This window comes from Syngnathus scovelli, chromosome 3 (assembly GCF_024217435.2).
Source record: "Syngnathus scovelli strain Florida chromosome 3, RoL_Ssco_1.2, whole genome shotgun sequence".
Taxonomy (NCBI): Eukaryota; Metazoa; Chordata; class Actinopteri; order Syngnathiformes; family Syngnathidae; genus Syngnathus; species Syngnathus scovelli.
Window position 1 is genome coordinate 2,727,774 of NC_090849.1, and position 17,484 is coordinate 2,745,257.

Below are 17,484 nucleotides of genomic sequence, written 5' to 3' on the forward strand. Positions count from 1 at the left end.
ACAGAAGGTTTGAAAAACTATTATGCCTTTTACACACGCCCGGTCCTACTCTACGGAGCTCTCTTTCAACTCCGTGGATGGAAGTCAGGTGCCGGCGCTCGGCCGGGTGGCTGTCCGGGGACGGTGGATGGGGCTCGGACATGGCTTTTACGCACGCCCGGTCCTACTCTACGGAGCCCTCTTTCACCTCCGTGGATGGAAGTCGGGGGCCCGCGCTTGGTCCGGTGGCTGTCCAGGGACGGTGGATGGGGCTCGGACATGGCTTTTACGGTCCTATTCTATGGAGCTCTCTTCCATCTCCGTGCCTGAAAGTGCCACCTCCGGGGATGGAAGTCCACGCTGCCACATGCCTGGAAGTTTGTTTTGTTAAATAAAGAGCTGTTTACCAAACCCACGTCTTTCCTTGTCCTTTGTTAACGCTACAATATAGTAGTTATATACTAGATCTGTGGAATAACGACGATGCTGACGTCAGGGCGCACGCGCGGCGTTGTTGACAAAGGACGAGTAATTTGATCGATGGATTTAATGATTTGGAGTGACACAGATGATTTGATATTATTGTTTATGTAATAGTTATTTGATATCTAATTTATAAATCGTTATATGGGCCTGTGGAATATTTTGAAGTGCAAGCGTTGTCAGCTGTGCGCACCCGGCCGGCGTTGTTGACATAAAGGACGATCAGTGAATTTAATGATTTAGAGCAGGGGTCACCAACACGGTGCCCGCGGACACCAGGTCGCCCGTGAGGACCGCATGAGTCGCCTGCAGGACAGTTCTAAAATTAGCTCAAATAGCGGCACTTGTCATTGAGCTGCATCTATTTATTTTACAGTCAAACCTCGGTTTTCGAACGTCCCGGTTCTCGAAATAATCGGAATTCGAACACAAAATTTGAGATTTTTTGCTACGGTTGTCGAACAAAAGTCGGAGGTCGAACCTCGCGAGATGAGCTGGGAGGACTCGAGAAAACCCGACCGCGCGGCCCGGATGCCGACTGACTCCGTTGTTATTGTATTTTCGTTACTTTGAGGATTGTATTAACCCAGGGGTGCCCAAACATTTTCAGCTCATGAGCTACTTTTGAAATGACCAAGTCACAAAGATCTACCCACTTAAAAAAATAATTAATTATATATATATATATATATATATATATATATATATATATATATATATATATATATATATATATATATATATATATTATATATATGTATGTATGTATACTTGTATATACTTATATACTTATCTTTTTACTATGTCCAGCTGCCCCACTCATTTTTATACCCTTTCTTAAGTTTAAGAGAAAAAATAGGGTTCTGACAATTGGAGGGAACTCGCGAGCTAGCGTGTTAGTGTTGTGTTGATAGCGCCGTTTTTTGCGCACGCGTCAAGTGCGAAAAAACCCCAAAAACATTTTAATGTCACGCGATCGACCAGTGGTGGCCAGGCGATCGACCGGTCGATCAACGTATAGGGCACCCCTGATTTAGACCATCTTTTCTTTTGGTGTGAGTTTGTACAAAGGTTTTTGCTTGACTTTCAACAATGGGCTTGTTCAAAAGGGTTGCTCTTTGTTTCTCTTTGTATCTCTGATGTTAAATATGGCTTTTTCTCATAATGGTAAATTTGATTTTTTTTTTTCATTAACAATATTATTTTGTTGGCCAAACAATACATACACAAATGTCGCTTCTTTAAAACAAGACCAAACTTTCTGCATTGAAAGAATGATCTGAAATCCTATAACAATTCGTTAAAGCTTATTAACACCAAGAATGCTGTAAAACTGACCTCATTTATTGAAAGGCTGTCTCTGTAAGATATTTGCTCTGGCTGTATATTCTTTGCATATAAGATGGAGTTGCCCTGAAATGTATTTTTATTTATTTTTACTGTCTTCATTTTAGTTTTTTTGTGTGTGCTTTGGTTTATTTGTTTTGTGTTTTTTGCTATTGGGGATGTCTTATTTTGTTTTTGTCGGCAAAATAAATAATAATAATAATAAGAAGAAGAATGATGATGATGATAATAAATAAATAAATAAACAAACAAGCCCATCGCCATGAAAACGAAAGCCAGTTTCCAGGCTGCATTCGTGTTTTACGTGACGTGCCATCGAGTCGCTCTAAAAATGACGTCATCTAGCCTGAAAACCGGCCGAAGAAAATTGCCTTCTGAGGACGCAGCCTGCGAATTTGGACATAGCTAAATTTCACACCCTCTTTCTGCTTGTTACACGACTCTTAAACATATTTAGACACATTTGCCTCCCGGTCGCTCCCAACCTGCTACCTTGTTCCGCCTGCAACTCCTCACGTGAGCGCACTCCGAGTACTCTGAGCCACAGACACGCGCAAGCTGTTAGAATAATCGCAACAGAGTAATTCTTTATGAATAGAGAATAAGAAAAAACTACTTTCAAACTAAATGTGACTGTTTATTGACAATAAAAACACCACAGCCCCGTTTCCTTTTCTCTCCGTCGCCTTCAAAGAATTAAATGCCGTATTTCTGTAACTGGATACTGGACTTCCTCTGTCAGAGGCCTCAGGTGGTGCGTGTTGGCGACAAAATCTCCGCCAGCATCACGCTGAGCACGGGGGCCCCCCAGGGCTGCGTGCTCAGTCCATTACTCTTCACCCTGCTGACGCATGACTGCACTGCGACCTACAGCGACAACCGCATCATGAAGTTTGCTGACGACACGACTCTGGTGGGTCTCATCACGAAGGGCGACGAGACTCGGTACAGGTCGGAAGTTGACCTTCTGACTACGTGGTGCAGGGACAACAACCTCCTGCTGAACGTAAATAAGACCAAGGAAATCATTGTTGACTTCCGGAAGGGTCACACAACACACCTGCCGCTGATCATCGACGGTGCTGTGGTGGAGAGGGTGAGCTGCACCAAGTTCCTGGGGGTGCACATCAGTGAGGACCTCTCCTGGTCCGCAAACACCTCGTCACTGGCAAAGAAAGCTCAGCGCCGCCTGTACTTCCTGCGGAAGCTCAGGCGTGCATGTGCTCCTCAGGCAGTCCTGTCTACATTCTACCGTGGCACCATTGAGAGCGTCCTCACCAGTTGCATCGCTGTCTGGGGTGGTAACTGCACTGAACAGAACTTGAAGGCCCTGCAGCGCATAGTGAATACGGCTGGTAAGATTATTGGTGCTTCGCTCCCCTCCCTGAAGGACATTTACACCTCCCATCTCGCCCGCAAGGCAACCTCGATTGCCAGAGATGTGAGTCACCCGGCTCACTCTTTGTTTGACCTTCTGCCCTCTGGGAAGAGGTACAGGAGCCTGCGCTCCCGCACCACCAGACTTGCCAACAGCTTCTTTCTCCAGGCTGTTAGGGCCCTGAACTCGCTACCCCCTTCTGCGTAGCGTGTGGCACTGTTGCGCTATTTTCGGGAATGTCTGCTGTACGCGCACTTGCTCCTTTTTTTTTTTTTTTCTGCTCCTCTTATTTATTTATTTATTGTTGTGTTATTTATTCATTATTTATTCAGCACGCTTTTGTTATACTTGTTTACTTGTTTGTCTGTTGTGAGCCATGTCTTGTCACCGTGGGATAGGGGGGAACGAAATTTCGGTTTCTTTGTGTGTCTTTGGCATGTGGAGAAATTGACAATAAAGCTGACTTTGACTTTGACTTTCCTAGAGAGAACAGCTCGGATATCCGCTGGATATAACTACTAACCCTGCGTATCACAGGTTCAAATCTCACTCTCAAGCTTTGCCCCCAAATTATTATTTTTCTTTTTACAACATCTAGCAGCCGCTTCATTGGATGTTGTGGAGCTTATGCCAGGAGTGCGCGTCGGCGATTGCATCAACTTTTGTCTTTGCAAAGGAAAAGTGGAAGTGACGTATGCAGATAGCATGTCAGCACTCGGCACATTTGTAGTGATCCAAGATGGCAGACCTTTTGCACTAGGGCCTCAAATCGTGCGAGGAATGATGTGCATTCCAGTTCTTTTGAGTGAACTGAATCCTTAGAATCAGTTCACTCAAAAGAATCGTTCACCGAACGAGTGCTGACTTTCCAGTTCGCGAACGAAACAGTGAGTGAGCTCCCTTCCCGTGCATCAACGGATCAGTCAGTGAACGTGTTGCGTCTTCTGGCGTGAACAATTCAGTGAGTGAGCATGAAGTATGTAAGCCAAAATGTTTATTCGTGCTCATTTTCTCCAAGCTAACGGCTAACTTTATTGCATGAAGGGATGCGCCGGAATTATGCAACATCGGGTGGATTATGCGTCTCTTTGGGAAATCTTTATATTACTTACAGTAGTTTTTAAACATTTGTATGCATATATACGCCTAAATATTGTTTACTCAATATACCACTGCAATTTCACATTGGATTGCTGGTTTGAAATTTACTTTTATTATTATTTTAATAAACATTTATTTTAAAACTTGTCTGGTGTTTGAGTGTTTTATTCCTTGTCTCGTTCGCGAACAGGAAAATCAGCACTCGTTCACTCACTGATCCGTTCTTGCGATGAACTGAAACAAGAACGAATCACTTCAGGAAGTGATTCGTTCACTGAAAAGAGTAGTTCCTTTGGACGAATCGTTCACTCACGAACCAACACTAGTGCATAGGTCACAGAATGGGTAAGTTTCCTTATCACTCTTTTGTTAATAATGTCAAAAATAATAATGCCATGTTTCTTGGAAGTAAACCATGTTTTACGGCATTTTATAACGAATTTAAACAATGTTATTTTGATCAAATACTCTAATAAAGGCTCTGAAAATACTGGAGCGTTGCACTGATTTTAAATTTTTTGTCAATAATGTATGCCCCAAGCATGTACATTATAACGTGTTCCTATATGCACATCATTTTACTTTTTACATTTTCTTCTTTATATTTATTTATTTTACTATTTACTGAACATCAAATTGATTACTTTTTAATGTGTTTGGCCGATTGCTTCAATGATCTTTTATTTGTCAGCTCATTTGTCAGCTCAGTGGCCTAGTAGTAGAGTGTCCGCCCTGAGACTGGAAGGTTGTGGGTTCAAACCCCGGCCGGGTCATACCAAAGACTATAAAAATGGGACCCATTCCCTCCCTGCTTGGCACTCAGCATTAAGGGTTGGAATTGGGGGGTTAGATCACCAAATGATTCCCGAGCGCGGCACCGCTGCTGCTCACTGCTCCCCTCTCCCCCAGGGGATGGATCAAAATCACATGGGGATGAGTTAAATGCAGAGGACAAATTTCACCACACCCAGATGTGTGTGTGACGATGATCATTGGGGGGACTTTGTCAAGTTTATGTATGTTGAGTTTCAATATAATATTTTTATAAAACTAACGGCTGGCTTTCTGAGCATGCGCGACTCAGGGCGCGTGGAAGACGAGAATCGTGTTGTGCAGTGAAGTGCATTCCAGTTCTTTTAGGTTAACTGAATCTTTAGAATAAGTTCACTCAAAAGATTCGTTCAAACGAATTGTTCAATCAATCCCCCACCCCCACACACACACATAATGTTACGGCTTTTTTTATTATTATTTTTTTTATATCCAGTGGAAACAACCCATACACATCAAACAATACAACTACACCCCCCGACCCCAATTATTATATATAATAATTAGCTCGGGGTAATTAACACATTTCTTTCTATAATACAACACTTACACACTGATCCGTTGGCAACAGTCTCTCACCCGGTCGTGAACGGGAAGTTGCGTCACTGACTCTTTCGTGAACGGGAAATTACGTCACTGACTCGTAAAGTCCCTCCTCCATCTAACGCTCGCTGGCGCTGCTGATGGTCGTTCGCGAAGATTCACGTGAGTGCCATTGCAAACCGACACACTTCATGCCGACATTGATGTTTTAATTTTGTATTTGTTGGATTGTAATTGATGGTGTTATTATATTGAATGTGTTTATGTTTGAATAAAAGGTTGGAAAAAAACGTTATGCCGACATTTGTTAATTTTGACGATACAACTCGTATAACGTAAAACACATATACATATTGTCATATATACCAGTTAACCAAATGTCTGATTTTTATGTTTTGATTGGCGAATGTAAAAACAAGAAATAAAACACCAGACAAGTTATAAAATAAATGTTTATTAAAATAATAATAATAATAATAATAATAATAATAATAAAAGTACATCTCAAAGCAGCAATCAAATGTGAAACTGCAGTCGATATATTGAATAACAACATTTAGGCATATATATGCATACACGTTATTTAAAACCTACTATACGTAAATCGTAAATCTACATTGTGGCTTACATAGTTCACGCAAGGAGACGCAACATATTCACTGACTGATCCGTTGATGCACAGGAAGGAAGTTCACTCATTGACTCGTTCGCGAACGGGAAAGCCAGGATTCGTTCCTTCACTGATCCGTTCTCGCGGTGAACTGGAAATGGGAATCACTCAGTGAGTGATTCACTCAGTGAGTGATTCACTCAGTGAGTGATTCACTCAGTGAGTGATTCACTCAGTGAGTGATTCACTCAGTGAGTGATTCACTCAGTGAGTGATTCACTCAGTGAGTGATTCACTCAGTGAGTGATTCACTCAGTGAGTGATTCGTTGTTGAACGGGAAATGCAATTCACGACTCGTTCGTGAACGGGAAGTTGCGTCATTTTCTTCTTCGTTTTGATTTACGGCGAGGTGGCACCAGCTTCAATGGGCACTACTGACACCTACTGGTTGAAGTTATATGGCGGCTGTGGCTCAGGCAGTAGAGAGGGTCGTTTAGTAACCGGAGGGTTGGCAGTTCGATCCCAGCTCTGTCAGTCACATGTCGTTGTGTCCTTGGGCAAGACACTTCACACGCCTTGCCTCCAGGTCGCCATTGTAAATGAGAAAGTGTTCTCAATTAGCTTACCTTGTAAAACATTGGGGAAAAAAGAAAAAGAAAAACAGAACGAATCACTTTAGGAAGTGGTTCGTTCATTCTCGTTCACTGAAAATATTTGTTCCTTTTGAACGAATCGTTCACTCACTTGCCAACACTAGTGTTGTGTCGGAACCTCACGTGCTTAGCTAGTGCGGGAGCCGATTTTGTATTGATTCTCATATATGTCAAATTCGAAACAGACACCGGGCCATGGCGACTTTTCTGAGGGGGATCATCAATTTCTCTAAGCAGGTATGTGATAAAACTCGCTTTCTAGTTTACATACAGCGATTGCAGATTCGCCACGAATTCGCACGGCTACGTCTTTTTTTTTTAAATTATTATTATTATTATTATTATTTTATAAACACAGTGAAGGTTAGTAATAAATAATATGTGACACACAACTTACAATCAACTGGAGACATTGTGAAGTTAGTATGTATGAAGTGAAGTGAGTAAGCGTTTAGGGAATGATATACGACGATTATTTGCAGGATCAACCAACCGATAATATATTGCTACATTATATATTCGGAGTGTAGCAATTTAATCGATGTATCCGCAATCCAACGACGTCGACGACAGTTGGACTTGCATTTGTTTTTATGATCGATATAATTAATAAGATAACTTCAAAACCAAAGTTTTTTTTTTTTTTTATTTAAGTCTTAATGTGATTTTCAATCATTTTGTTTTCACTCACATATGAAATCTCCGGTCGGCGCTGGCATGCAATTGTGATCAGTATGGCACTGCGGTCAAGCCTTTGTGGTAAAAGAAGAAAACGCAAGACCAGTACCATAGCTATAAACACGGCAAAAGAGAGCAAAGGCCCGCTGCCCGATAGCTTGTAAACACTTCCGGTTTTCAAAATAAAAGATGGCTATTTTGAATACGGACCAGTATGTTGCAGTTTAGCCATTTTTCAAAATGGAAAAACGCTTAACCCTTGTGAAGTATAATAAAAAAAATATACTTAAACTATAATACTTAAACTATAATACTTAAACGCAAAATTTATCCCAATTTGGGCAGTGCTTTTTTAGGTATAAATTTGTCGTTTCAATGTTTTCTTTTTACTTTCAACCTCACAAAATGTTCAGTGGCATCAGACCTATCCATAGATCCATAGTTTAGCCTGGCTTTAAGCACTTATACACTCCTGCACACACATGGGGATTCCCGGTGCGCACTTCTCCATATGCGCACACAAACACACAGAAGGACGACAACAGACTGACAAATTTCACAGACATCACGCACAAACACATAAGAACACAGAAAGAACACATTTCTCGAGTTGTTCATGTCAATCTGCACAGCTTTTCAGCAGTCAATTCTTCCAATCTGATTATCAATTTTGCTTCAGTTTTTTGTAACAATGTCTACACATCAGTTTTGTGATCATCAGTGGGGAAGTGTCCAGATTTTTGAAAGTTTTTGTATCCAATCAGTCATTACTTGTCGTTTCTCTTTGCTAGCATGGAATTAAATAAGAGGTGTATCTCAACCAGTTTATATTGGTCGATAATCCTGCTCTGTTTGAGCTCAATAGGAAACATGATTGAGAAGCTATTGAGCAAAAACCCTAATATTTACAGTAACAAACTCATTGAAAACATTTACCATTTAAATGAAATTATGTGTGCCCTGCGATTGGCTGGCAACCGGTTCAGGGTGTCCCCCGCCTACTGCCCGATGACGGCTGGGATAGGCTCCAGCACGCCCGCGACCCCCGTGGGGACTAAGCGGTTCAGAAAATGGATGGATGGATGAAATTATGTGGTGTATTGCAACCAGTCCATATAGGACTATTGCTCTGCACTGTTAGGGGTCAAACAGTCACATGGCCCAGAAGCTGTTGCGCAAAAACTATTTACAGCAATAATATCGTTAAAATTATTTGAAGCATTCAAATGAAATTAGGACTATCGTCCTTCAATGTTTGATACAGTTGGGCAAAAAAAGTATTTCGTCAGCCACCAATTGTGCAAGTTCTCCCACTTTAAAGTTGAGAGATGCCTGTAATTGTCATCATAAGTAGCTACACTTCAACTATGAGAGACAAAATAAATAAATTTAAAAAATCACATTGTCTGATTTTTAAGGAATTATTTGCAAATTGTGGTGGAAAATAAGTATTTGGTTAATTACAAAAGTTCATATCAATACTTTGTTATATACCCTTTGTTAGCAATGACAGAGTCCAAACGTTTTCTGTAAGTCTTCACAAGGGTTTCACACACCGTTGCTGGTATTTTGGCCTATTCCTCCATGCAGATCTCCTCTAGAGCAGGAATGTTTTGGGGCTGTCGCTGGGCAACACGGACTTTCAACTCCCTCCAAAGATTGTCTATGGGGTTGAGATCTGGAGACTGGCTAGGCCACTCCAAGACCTTGAAATGCTTCTTACGAAGCCACTCCTTTGTTGCACGGGCGGTGTGTTTGGGATAATAGTCATGCTGAAAGACCCAGCCACGTTTCACCTTCAATGCCCTTGCTGATGGAAGGAGGTTTTCACTCAAAATCTGACGATACATGGCAGCATTCATTCTTTCCTTTATGTCCAGTCGTCCTGGTCCCCTTGCAGCAAAACAGCCCCAAAGCATGATGTTTCCACCCCCATGCTTCACAGTAGGTATGGTGTTCTTTGGATGCAACTCTGCATTCTTTCTCCTCCAAACACGACAAGTTGAGTTGTTACCAAAGAGTTCTATTTTGGTTTCATCAGATCATATGACATTCTCCCAATCCTCTTCTGGATCATCCAAATGCTGTCTAGCAAACTTCAGATGGGCCTGGACATGTACTGGCTTAAGCAGGGGGACACGTCTGGCACTGCAAGATTTGAGTCTCTGGCGACGTAGTGTGTTACTGATGGTAGTCTGTTACTTTGGTCCCAGCTCTCTGCAGGTCATTCACTAGGTCCCCCCGTGTGTTTCTGGGTTTTGTTCACCGTTCTTGTGATCATTTTGACCCCACAGGGTGAGATCTTGCGTGGAGCCCCAAATCGAGGGAGATTATTAGTGGTCTTGTATGTCTTCCATTTTCTAATAATTGCTCCCACCGTTGGATTCTTCACACCAAGCTGCTTACCTATTGCAGATTCACTCTTCCCAGCCCGGTGCAGGTCAACAATTTTGTTTCTGGTGTACTTTGGCAGCTCTTTGGTCTTGGCCATTGTGGCCTAGCGACAGCCCCAAAACATCACTGCTCTAGAGGAGATCTGCATGGAGGAATGGGCCAAAATACCAGCAACCGTGTGTGAAAACCTTATGAAGACTTACAGAAAAGGTTTGACCTCTGTCATTGCCAACAAGTTCAAGTTCAAGTTCAAGTTTACTTTATTGTCAAAGATCTCTGTAACAGGGTTACAACAGAAGTTTGAAATTGCGTTTTACCAGTCTCCAATGTGCAGATTAACTAAAAACATGCTGATAAACATGTGCAGTACTATACAATAAAATACTCTCTCTCACATTCACACGCACGCACACACACACACACGGTGTGTAATAAGAGTATTGACAATACAGACCCACACACACACACATACATACACAGCAGCAGAAGTACAATCAGTGGTCATAGAAGTAAAGTGAAAAAGTGTATAACTGTATATAAGGTGCAAGAGTAAAGTGCCAAGTGGCATGGTGACTTTGGAATGTTCAAGTGGTTTTCCTCAGTGTGTTCATGAGTCTGATGGCTTGAGGAAAGAAGCTGTTACTCAGTCTGCTTGTGCGGGACCGCAGGTTGCGGTACCGCTTCCCTGATGGTAGAAGGGAGAACAGTCTGTGTGCAGGATGAGTAGTGTCTTTGATGATGTTCATTGCCCTCTTGGTACAGTGTGAAGTGTACAGTTCCTGAATGGCTGGAAGGGGTGACCTGATGATCTTTTCTGCTGTCCTCACCACCCTCTGCAGCGCCTTTTTGTCTGCAGCTAGGCAGCTGCCATGCCAAACAGAGACGCTGCTGGTCAGGATGCTCTCAATAGCACCTCTGTAGAAGGTGGTGAGAGCAGAGGTGGGGAGGTCGGCTCTTCTCATCCGTCTCAGGAAGTGGAGTCGTGTCTGCGCCTTCTTGACCAGCGCAGTGGTGTTGGTAGTCCATGAGAGGTCATCAGTGATGTGCACTCCCAGGAACTTCGTGCTTTTCACAGACTCTACTGCACTGCCGTTGATGATGAGTGGGATGTGTGTTGGTTGTTTCTTTCTGAAGTCCACAGTGATTTCTTTTGTTTTGTTTACGTTGAGAAGCAGGTTGTTCCTATCACACCAGGTGATGAGTTGCTGTACCTCCTCTCTGTATGCTGAGTCATCGTTGTCTTTGATGAGGCCCACCACTGTTGTGTCATCTGCAAATTTGATGATGTGATTCGTTTCAAATCTGGCAGAGCAGTCGTGGGTCATCAGCGTGAACAGCAGGGGGGATAGCACACATCCTTGCGGCACCCCGGTGTTTATGACGGTGGTCGCTGAGGAGTTGTTTCCGACTCTGACTGTCTGCGGTCTGTTCGTTAGAAAGTCCAGCAGCCAGTTGCACAGTGGAGTGCTGACGCCTATTGTACTCAGCTTGTTCACCAGATGTTGGGGGATGACTGTGTTGAACGCAGAGCTGAAGTCAATGAACAGCATCCGCGCGTGACTGTTTTTGTTCTCCAGATGAGCCAGGCAGAGGTGGAGTGCTGTTGCTATGGCGTCATCAGTGGAGCGCTTGGGGCGGTAGGCAAATTGGTATGGGTCCAGAGTAGTGGGGAGGGTGGATGTTAAGTGGGTCTTCACCAGTCTCTCAAAGCACTTCATCATGATGGAAGTGAGTGCTATGGGTCTGTAGTCAATCAGTGATGATGCCGGTGACTTCTTGGGTAGTGGTACGATGGTGGTAGCTTTGAAAATTGCTGGTATGATGGCTTGGTTCAGAGAGGTGTTGTAGATGTCTGTGAGGACGTCAGTGAGTGAGTCTGCACAGTCTCTGAGCACGCGCCCGGGTATGTTGTCTGGACCTGCAGCTTTCCTGGGGTTCACCTTGAGTAGGGTCCTCTTCACGTCCGCTGGGTCCAGTTGAAGTGTTGTGCTGTCTGGGTGTACTGGGGTTTTTGTGGGTGTTGTGGTGTTGTTTTCTTCAAACCGGCTGAAGAAGGTGTTGAGAGAGTTGAGGAAGTCTATGTTGTCCTCACACGGTGGGGGGGATGGTTTGTAGTCTGTGACTGACTGGATGCCTTGCCACAGGCGTCTTGGGTCTTTTGTGTCAGTGAAGTGTGAGTTGATTTTTTGACCGTATGCACGCTTGGCTACTCTCACGCCCCGGTGCAAGTTGGCCCTAGCAGTCTTGAGGGCCTCCTTGTCCCCAGACTTGAAAGCAGCGTTGCGTGCCCTCAGGAGCTCACGTACCTCCCTGGTGAACCAGGGTTTTTCGTTTGCTCTCACTGTAATGTCTTTGGTGACGGTTACATCTTCCATGCACTTTGTTATGTATCCAGTTACAGAGTCTGTGTATTCGGTGAGGTTGACGTCCTGGTTGGTGGTGGCCGCCTCCCTGAAGACAGACCAGTCTGTGCGTTCAAAACAGTCCTGTAGAGCTGCTGTGGAGCCCTCTGGCCAGGCCCTGATCTGCTTCACAGTTGGTTTGCTTCTCGTCAACAGAGGTCTGTAGGCTGGAATTAGCATAACAGAGAGATGGTCTGATGAACCCAGGTGGGGGTGGGGAACCGCTCTGAAGGCCTGTCTGATGTTTGTGTAGACCTGGTCAAGTGTGTTTTCTCCCCTTGTTGCAAAGTTCACACACTTGTGGAAGTGTGGCATTACTGTTTTCAATTTGGCCTGGTTGAAATCGCCAGCGATTATGCAGACCAAGTCCGGGTGTGTGTTCTGTAGTGTACTCACAGACTTGTACAGTATGGAGAGTGCGTCCTTTGTGTTAGCGCTGGGGGGGACGTAAACAGCTGTGATGTTGACGGTATTGAATTCACGTGGTAGGTAGAATGGACGGCAGTTGAGGGTTAAAAACTCAATGTTCTCTGAGCAGTGACTTGCAGTAACGACAGCGTTTGTACACCAGTTGTTGTTAATGTAAATGCACACACCACCTCCTCGAGATTTACCCGTGCTGGCGTGGTTTCTGTCCGCGCGGAAAGTTGTAAACCCATCCAGTTTAATGGCGCTGTCCGGAACGTTGTTGTGAAGCCACGTCTCTGTGAGGATGACCGCGTTGCAATCTCTCACCTTCCGTTCTGTAGTTAAGTCCAGCTTGAGATAGTCCATTTTATTTTCCAACGACCGCACGTTTGAAAGGAGAATAGATGGAAGTGCTGTTTTGTGAGGGTTTCTCTTTAGTCGGTGTGTGATGCCTGCTCGGGAACCTCGCCTACTCCTCCGGCGTGTGCTCAGACTCCACCGCCGCTTCAGCTGCTTCCAGTGTCGGCTGGTGGGGGAGGGGGAGCCCGCTGCCTCGGAGGTTCCTTTGTCTCGGGACATTATTCCAAGACCGCGAAGAGTTTCGCGATCCATGGCAAAGTTAACTCCGGATATATCCTTTGTGCAGTTGTTGCTTCTAAGTCCCAATAGTGTACTTCTGTCGTATGTGATTCTCGGAGACGATTTGGACGGTACATTTAACACAAAACACACATTTTTATCGGGAGCCGGCTTGGCCGCAGCCTCACAGGGCGCCGCCATCTTGTCAGATCAAACAAAGTGTATATAACAAAGATTTAATATGAACTTTTGTTATTGACCAAATACTTATTTTCCACCATAATTTGCAAATAAATTCCTTAAAAATCAGACAATGTGATTTTCTGATTTTTTTTTTTTCATTTTGTCTCTCGTAGTTGAAGTGTACTTTTGATGAAAATGACAGGAATCGCTCATCTTGTAAGTGGGAGAACTTGCACAATTGGTGGCTGACTAAATACTTTTTTTGCCCCACGATAGATAGATAGATAGATAGATAGATAGATAGATAGATAGATAGATAGATAGATAGATAGATAGATAGATAGATAGATAGATAGATAGATAGATAGATAGATAGATAGATAGATACTTACTTTATTGATCCCCTGGGGAAATTCAGGAACCAGCAGTTAGATACAGAAACACACAGATGGATAAACAACACATCAATAATTGAAGATAGCTTAATATTAATCAATAATAACTCGAGTAAATAAATAATTACATCAAAGATATAAATAAATACATTAATAATTAATAGATCAAATAATCTATAAACACTGTCAAGACCGTTAGCACGCCCCAACCCCAGCGACGAGTTAAAAAGTCTCACGGTATAGGGAAGGAATGAACCCCTCAGCCTCGCCACGGACCAAGACAGTGTCAGCACGGGTCAATAGGTCACATTACCTCAAAGCTGTTGAGCAAAACCACAAATATTTGCAGTAGTAAATTCATTGAAATTATTAAGCATTCAAATGAACTTATAAGAGGTGTATCTCAACCAGTCCATATAGGACTATCGCTCTTGCACTGTTAGGGGGTCACATGACCTGGAAGCTATTGAGCAAAAACGCAATATTTGAAGTAATCAAATGAAATTATAAGAGCACTCCATACATATTGTCTATATTGGACTATCACCCAGCACTCTTTGGGGTCAATAGGTCACATGACTTGATAGTAATACATTTATATAAAATATATAAAGCAGTGGAATTAAATTATAAGGAGTGTATCTCAACCAGATCCTATAGGACTATCATCCTGCATTGTTTGCGGTCAATAGGTCACATGACCTGGGGGCTATTTAACTCCATCCATCTTCTACCACTTATCGGGTGGCGTCGCAGGGGCAGCAGCTTTATGAGGGACGCCCAGACTTACCTCTCCCCAGCCACTTCATCCAGCTCATCCAGGGGATCCCAAGGCGTTCCCAGGCCAGCCGAGAGAAATAGTGTCTCCAGCGTGTCTCGGATTATCCCCAGGGTCTCCAACATCTCCCCGGGAAAGCGTCCAGGAGGCATCCTAATGAGATGCCCGTACCTCCTCATCTGGCTCCTCTCGACGTGGAGGAGCAGCCGCTCAACTCCGAGTCCCTCACGGATGACCGAGCTTCTCACCCTATCTCTAAGGGAGAGCCCGGACTCTGCAGCGGTAACTCATTTTGGCCGCTTGTATCCAGGGTCTTGTTTTTTCGGTCGCAACCCATAGCTCGTGACCATAGGTGAGGGTAGGAGTGCAGATTGACTGGTAAATTGAGAGCTTTGCCTTTCGGCTGACTAAGAGACCACGGCTTGAAGAAGCCAACAGCACCAAATTGTCTGCAAAAAGCAAAGATGCATTGCTGAGGTCACCAAACCAAACACCCTCAACGCCTTGGCTGCACCTAGAAATTCTGTCCATAAAAGTTATGAACAGAATCGGTGACAAAGGCAGCCTTGGCGGAGTCCAACCCTCACTGTAAACGAATCTGACTTACTGCTGGAAATGCTGACCAAACTCTGGCATCTAAGATACAGGGACCGAACCGCCCTTATCAGTGGGTTCGAAACCCCGTACTCCCGGAGCACCCCCCACAGAACTCCCCAAGGGACACGGGTGAACACAAAACAAATATAGACTGGCTGAGCAAACTCCCATGCACCCTTTTTTGTAATTTTGACACTTGTTTTATTCCTGCACTTGTATTATTCTTGCACTCATATGCGCTGCTGTGACAAGTGAATTTCCCCGCTGTGGGATGAAAATAGTCCTATTATCAGATATGGCTCTTTTGGTGACTGTGTCTGGCTCGCGGACAAATCTGACATTTGATTTGTCATCCATAATTTTGTAAAAGTAAAAAATCGACCTACTGAAATCAAAATGTTAAATTAGCTTTCAAAATATAAAATATGATCACGTTTGCAATCCAACCCATCTGTTTTCTACTGCTGAAATCCACGGTTGCGTTGTATCAGCCAATCCCGGCGGCCCTTCGGTGTACAGAAGAGTGACGCCAGGTTGGATAAAAAAAACGCGATTTTTATTGGACAACACGGTGCCTACGGGGTCGTGAGAGGTAAAATTCCATCCGCTTTATTTAAAATTTCAGCTAGCTAGCTGGTGTGTGCCAGGCTAGCAAGAAAGATGGCGAAGAGAAAAAAAGATGACGATTACCGAACATTTCAGAGTGAGTGGACGAAATAATTTGCATCTGTGGAGAAAAGAGGCTATGCTACATGCCTCAAATGCAATGACAAAATTACATAAATGAAACGCTACAATATCAAGCGCCACTTTGAGACACGACATGCTACATTTGCAACCAAATACCCAGCTGGGGACAGCAGAAACAAAGCGTGTGAAGAGCTCCAGAGGAAGGTCCAAGCTAGTCAACAGCAACTCCGTGTATGGACCAGACAAGGTGACTTTAATTCAGCTAGTTTTGCTGGCGCATTAGCAATTGTGAGGAACGGAAAGCCATTCACGGATGGCGAGTATTTCAAAAGATTTATGCTTGATGTGGCTAATGAACTTTTTGACGACTTCACGGATAAAGAGAAGATACCCAAACGGATAAAAGACATGCCTCTGTCAGCAAGAACCGTTCACGATCGGGCCATTATGACTGATGAGAGCCTCAACGCCTGCATGAAGCTCAACCTCACCGCATATCAACTGGACTACAAAGCCATCAGCAAAACGATGCAGCCCCAGAAGTCTCATTAATGGTGAGGTTTTTTTTTCTAAGCTTCAATATAAAAACGTTATAAAAAAGAATACATTTACACTCGAAAAATCTTTGGTTTTAATTAAAATACATGCATTTAATTGTGTTTAGCCTATCGTTTTTTTTAAAAATGGTATGGCTCTCATGGAAAATTATTTTAAAAAATGGGCTTTTATGGCTCTGTCCGCCAAAAAGGTTCTCGACCCCTGCTCTATGGCCTCGCCAAACTCTTCCTACGGCCAAGTTTTTGCCTCAGTAACCACAGAAGCAGCGTTCTGCTTGGCCATCCGGTAACTGTCGGCTGCCTCTGGAGTCCCACAGGCCAAAACGGCCAGATAGGACTCCTTCTTAAGCTTGATGGCATCCCTTACCGCTGGTGTCCACCAGCGGGTTCGGAGATTGCCGCCACAACAGGCACCGACCACCTCCCAATCACACCCTCCCAATCACGCCCTTCCAGGTCTCACTGTCATTGCCCACGTGAGCATTGGTCACCCAGCAGAATGTTGGAATCCTCGGAAAGAGCACTTTCCAGCACTTCTTTCAAGGACTCCAAAAAGGGTTGGGTACTCTGAGCTGCCGTTTGGTGTATAGACAAAAACAACAGTCAGGACCCGTCCCAAGGCGGAGGAAGGCTCCCTTCTCGTTCACCCAATGTGCCGGCGCCCAGCCGGGGGGCAATAAGTATGCCCACATCTGCTCGGCGCCTCTCACCGTAGACGACTCCAGAGTGGAAGAGAGTCCAGCCCCTCCCAAGAGGACTTCTACCAGAACCCAAACTGTGTGTGGAGGCAAGTCCGACTGTGTCTAGTCGGAACCTTTCTGCCTCGCACACCAGCTCGGGCTCCTTTCCTGCCAGAGCGGTGACATCCCATGTTTCATTTAGCAGGGGATTGGAGAA

The 17,484-nt window shown here is 44.1% G+C and overlaps 1 protein-coding gene and 1 long non-coding RNA gene across 10 annotated transcripts in view; one reads left to right on the forward strand and one right to left on the reverse strand.

The window, feature by feature from the left end:
- Window positions 1-6,100: 6,100 nt before the first annotated feature.
- On the reverse strand, window positions 6,101-7,815 carry LOC137840183 (uncharacterized). The gene is made up of 2 exons (XR_011086663.1): window positions 7,618-7,815; window positions 6,101-6,899 (listed from the first exon to the last, which is right to left on the reverse strand). It is a non-coding gene; the product is annotated as an uncharacterized lncRNA (long non-coding RNA).
- The window catches only part of LOC125993644 (frataxin, mitochondrial), a 105,636-nt gene continuing 95,050 nt past the window's right edge, over window positions 6,899-17,484 (forward strand). For 3 of the 9 annotated variants that reach the window (XM_049762384.2, XM_049762388.2, XM_049762392.2), the window contains exon 1: window positions 6,899-7,163. Coding sequence is in view for 2 of the 9 variants with exons in the window: in XM_068650285.1 (XP_068506386.1) it covers window positions 7,122-7,163 (42 nt within the window). In the remaining 7 variants the exon portion in view is untranslated. Of the gene's footprint in view, window positions 7,164-16,412; window positions 16,585-17,484 lie in introns of those variants that run through there. The other 6 variants (XM_049762383.2, XM_049762391.2, XM_049762385.2 and 3 more) reach the window with 5 other exon arrangements.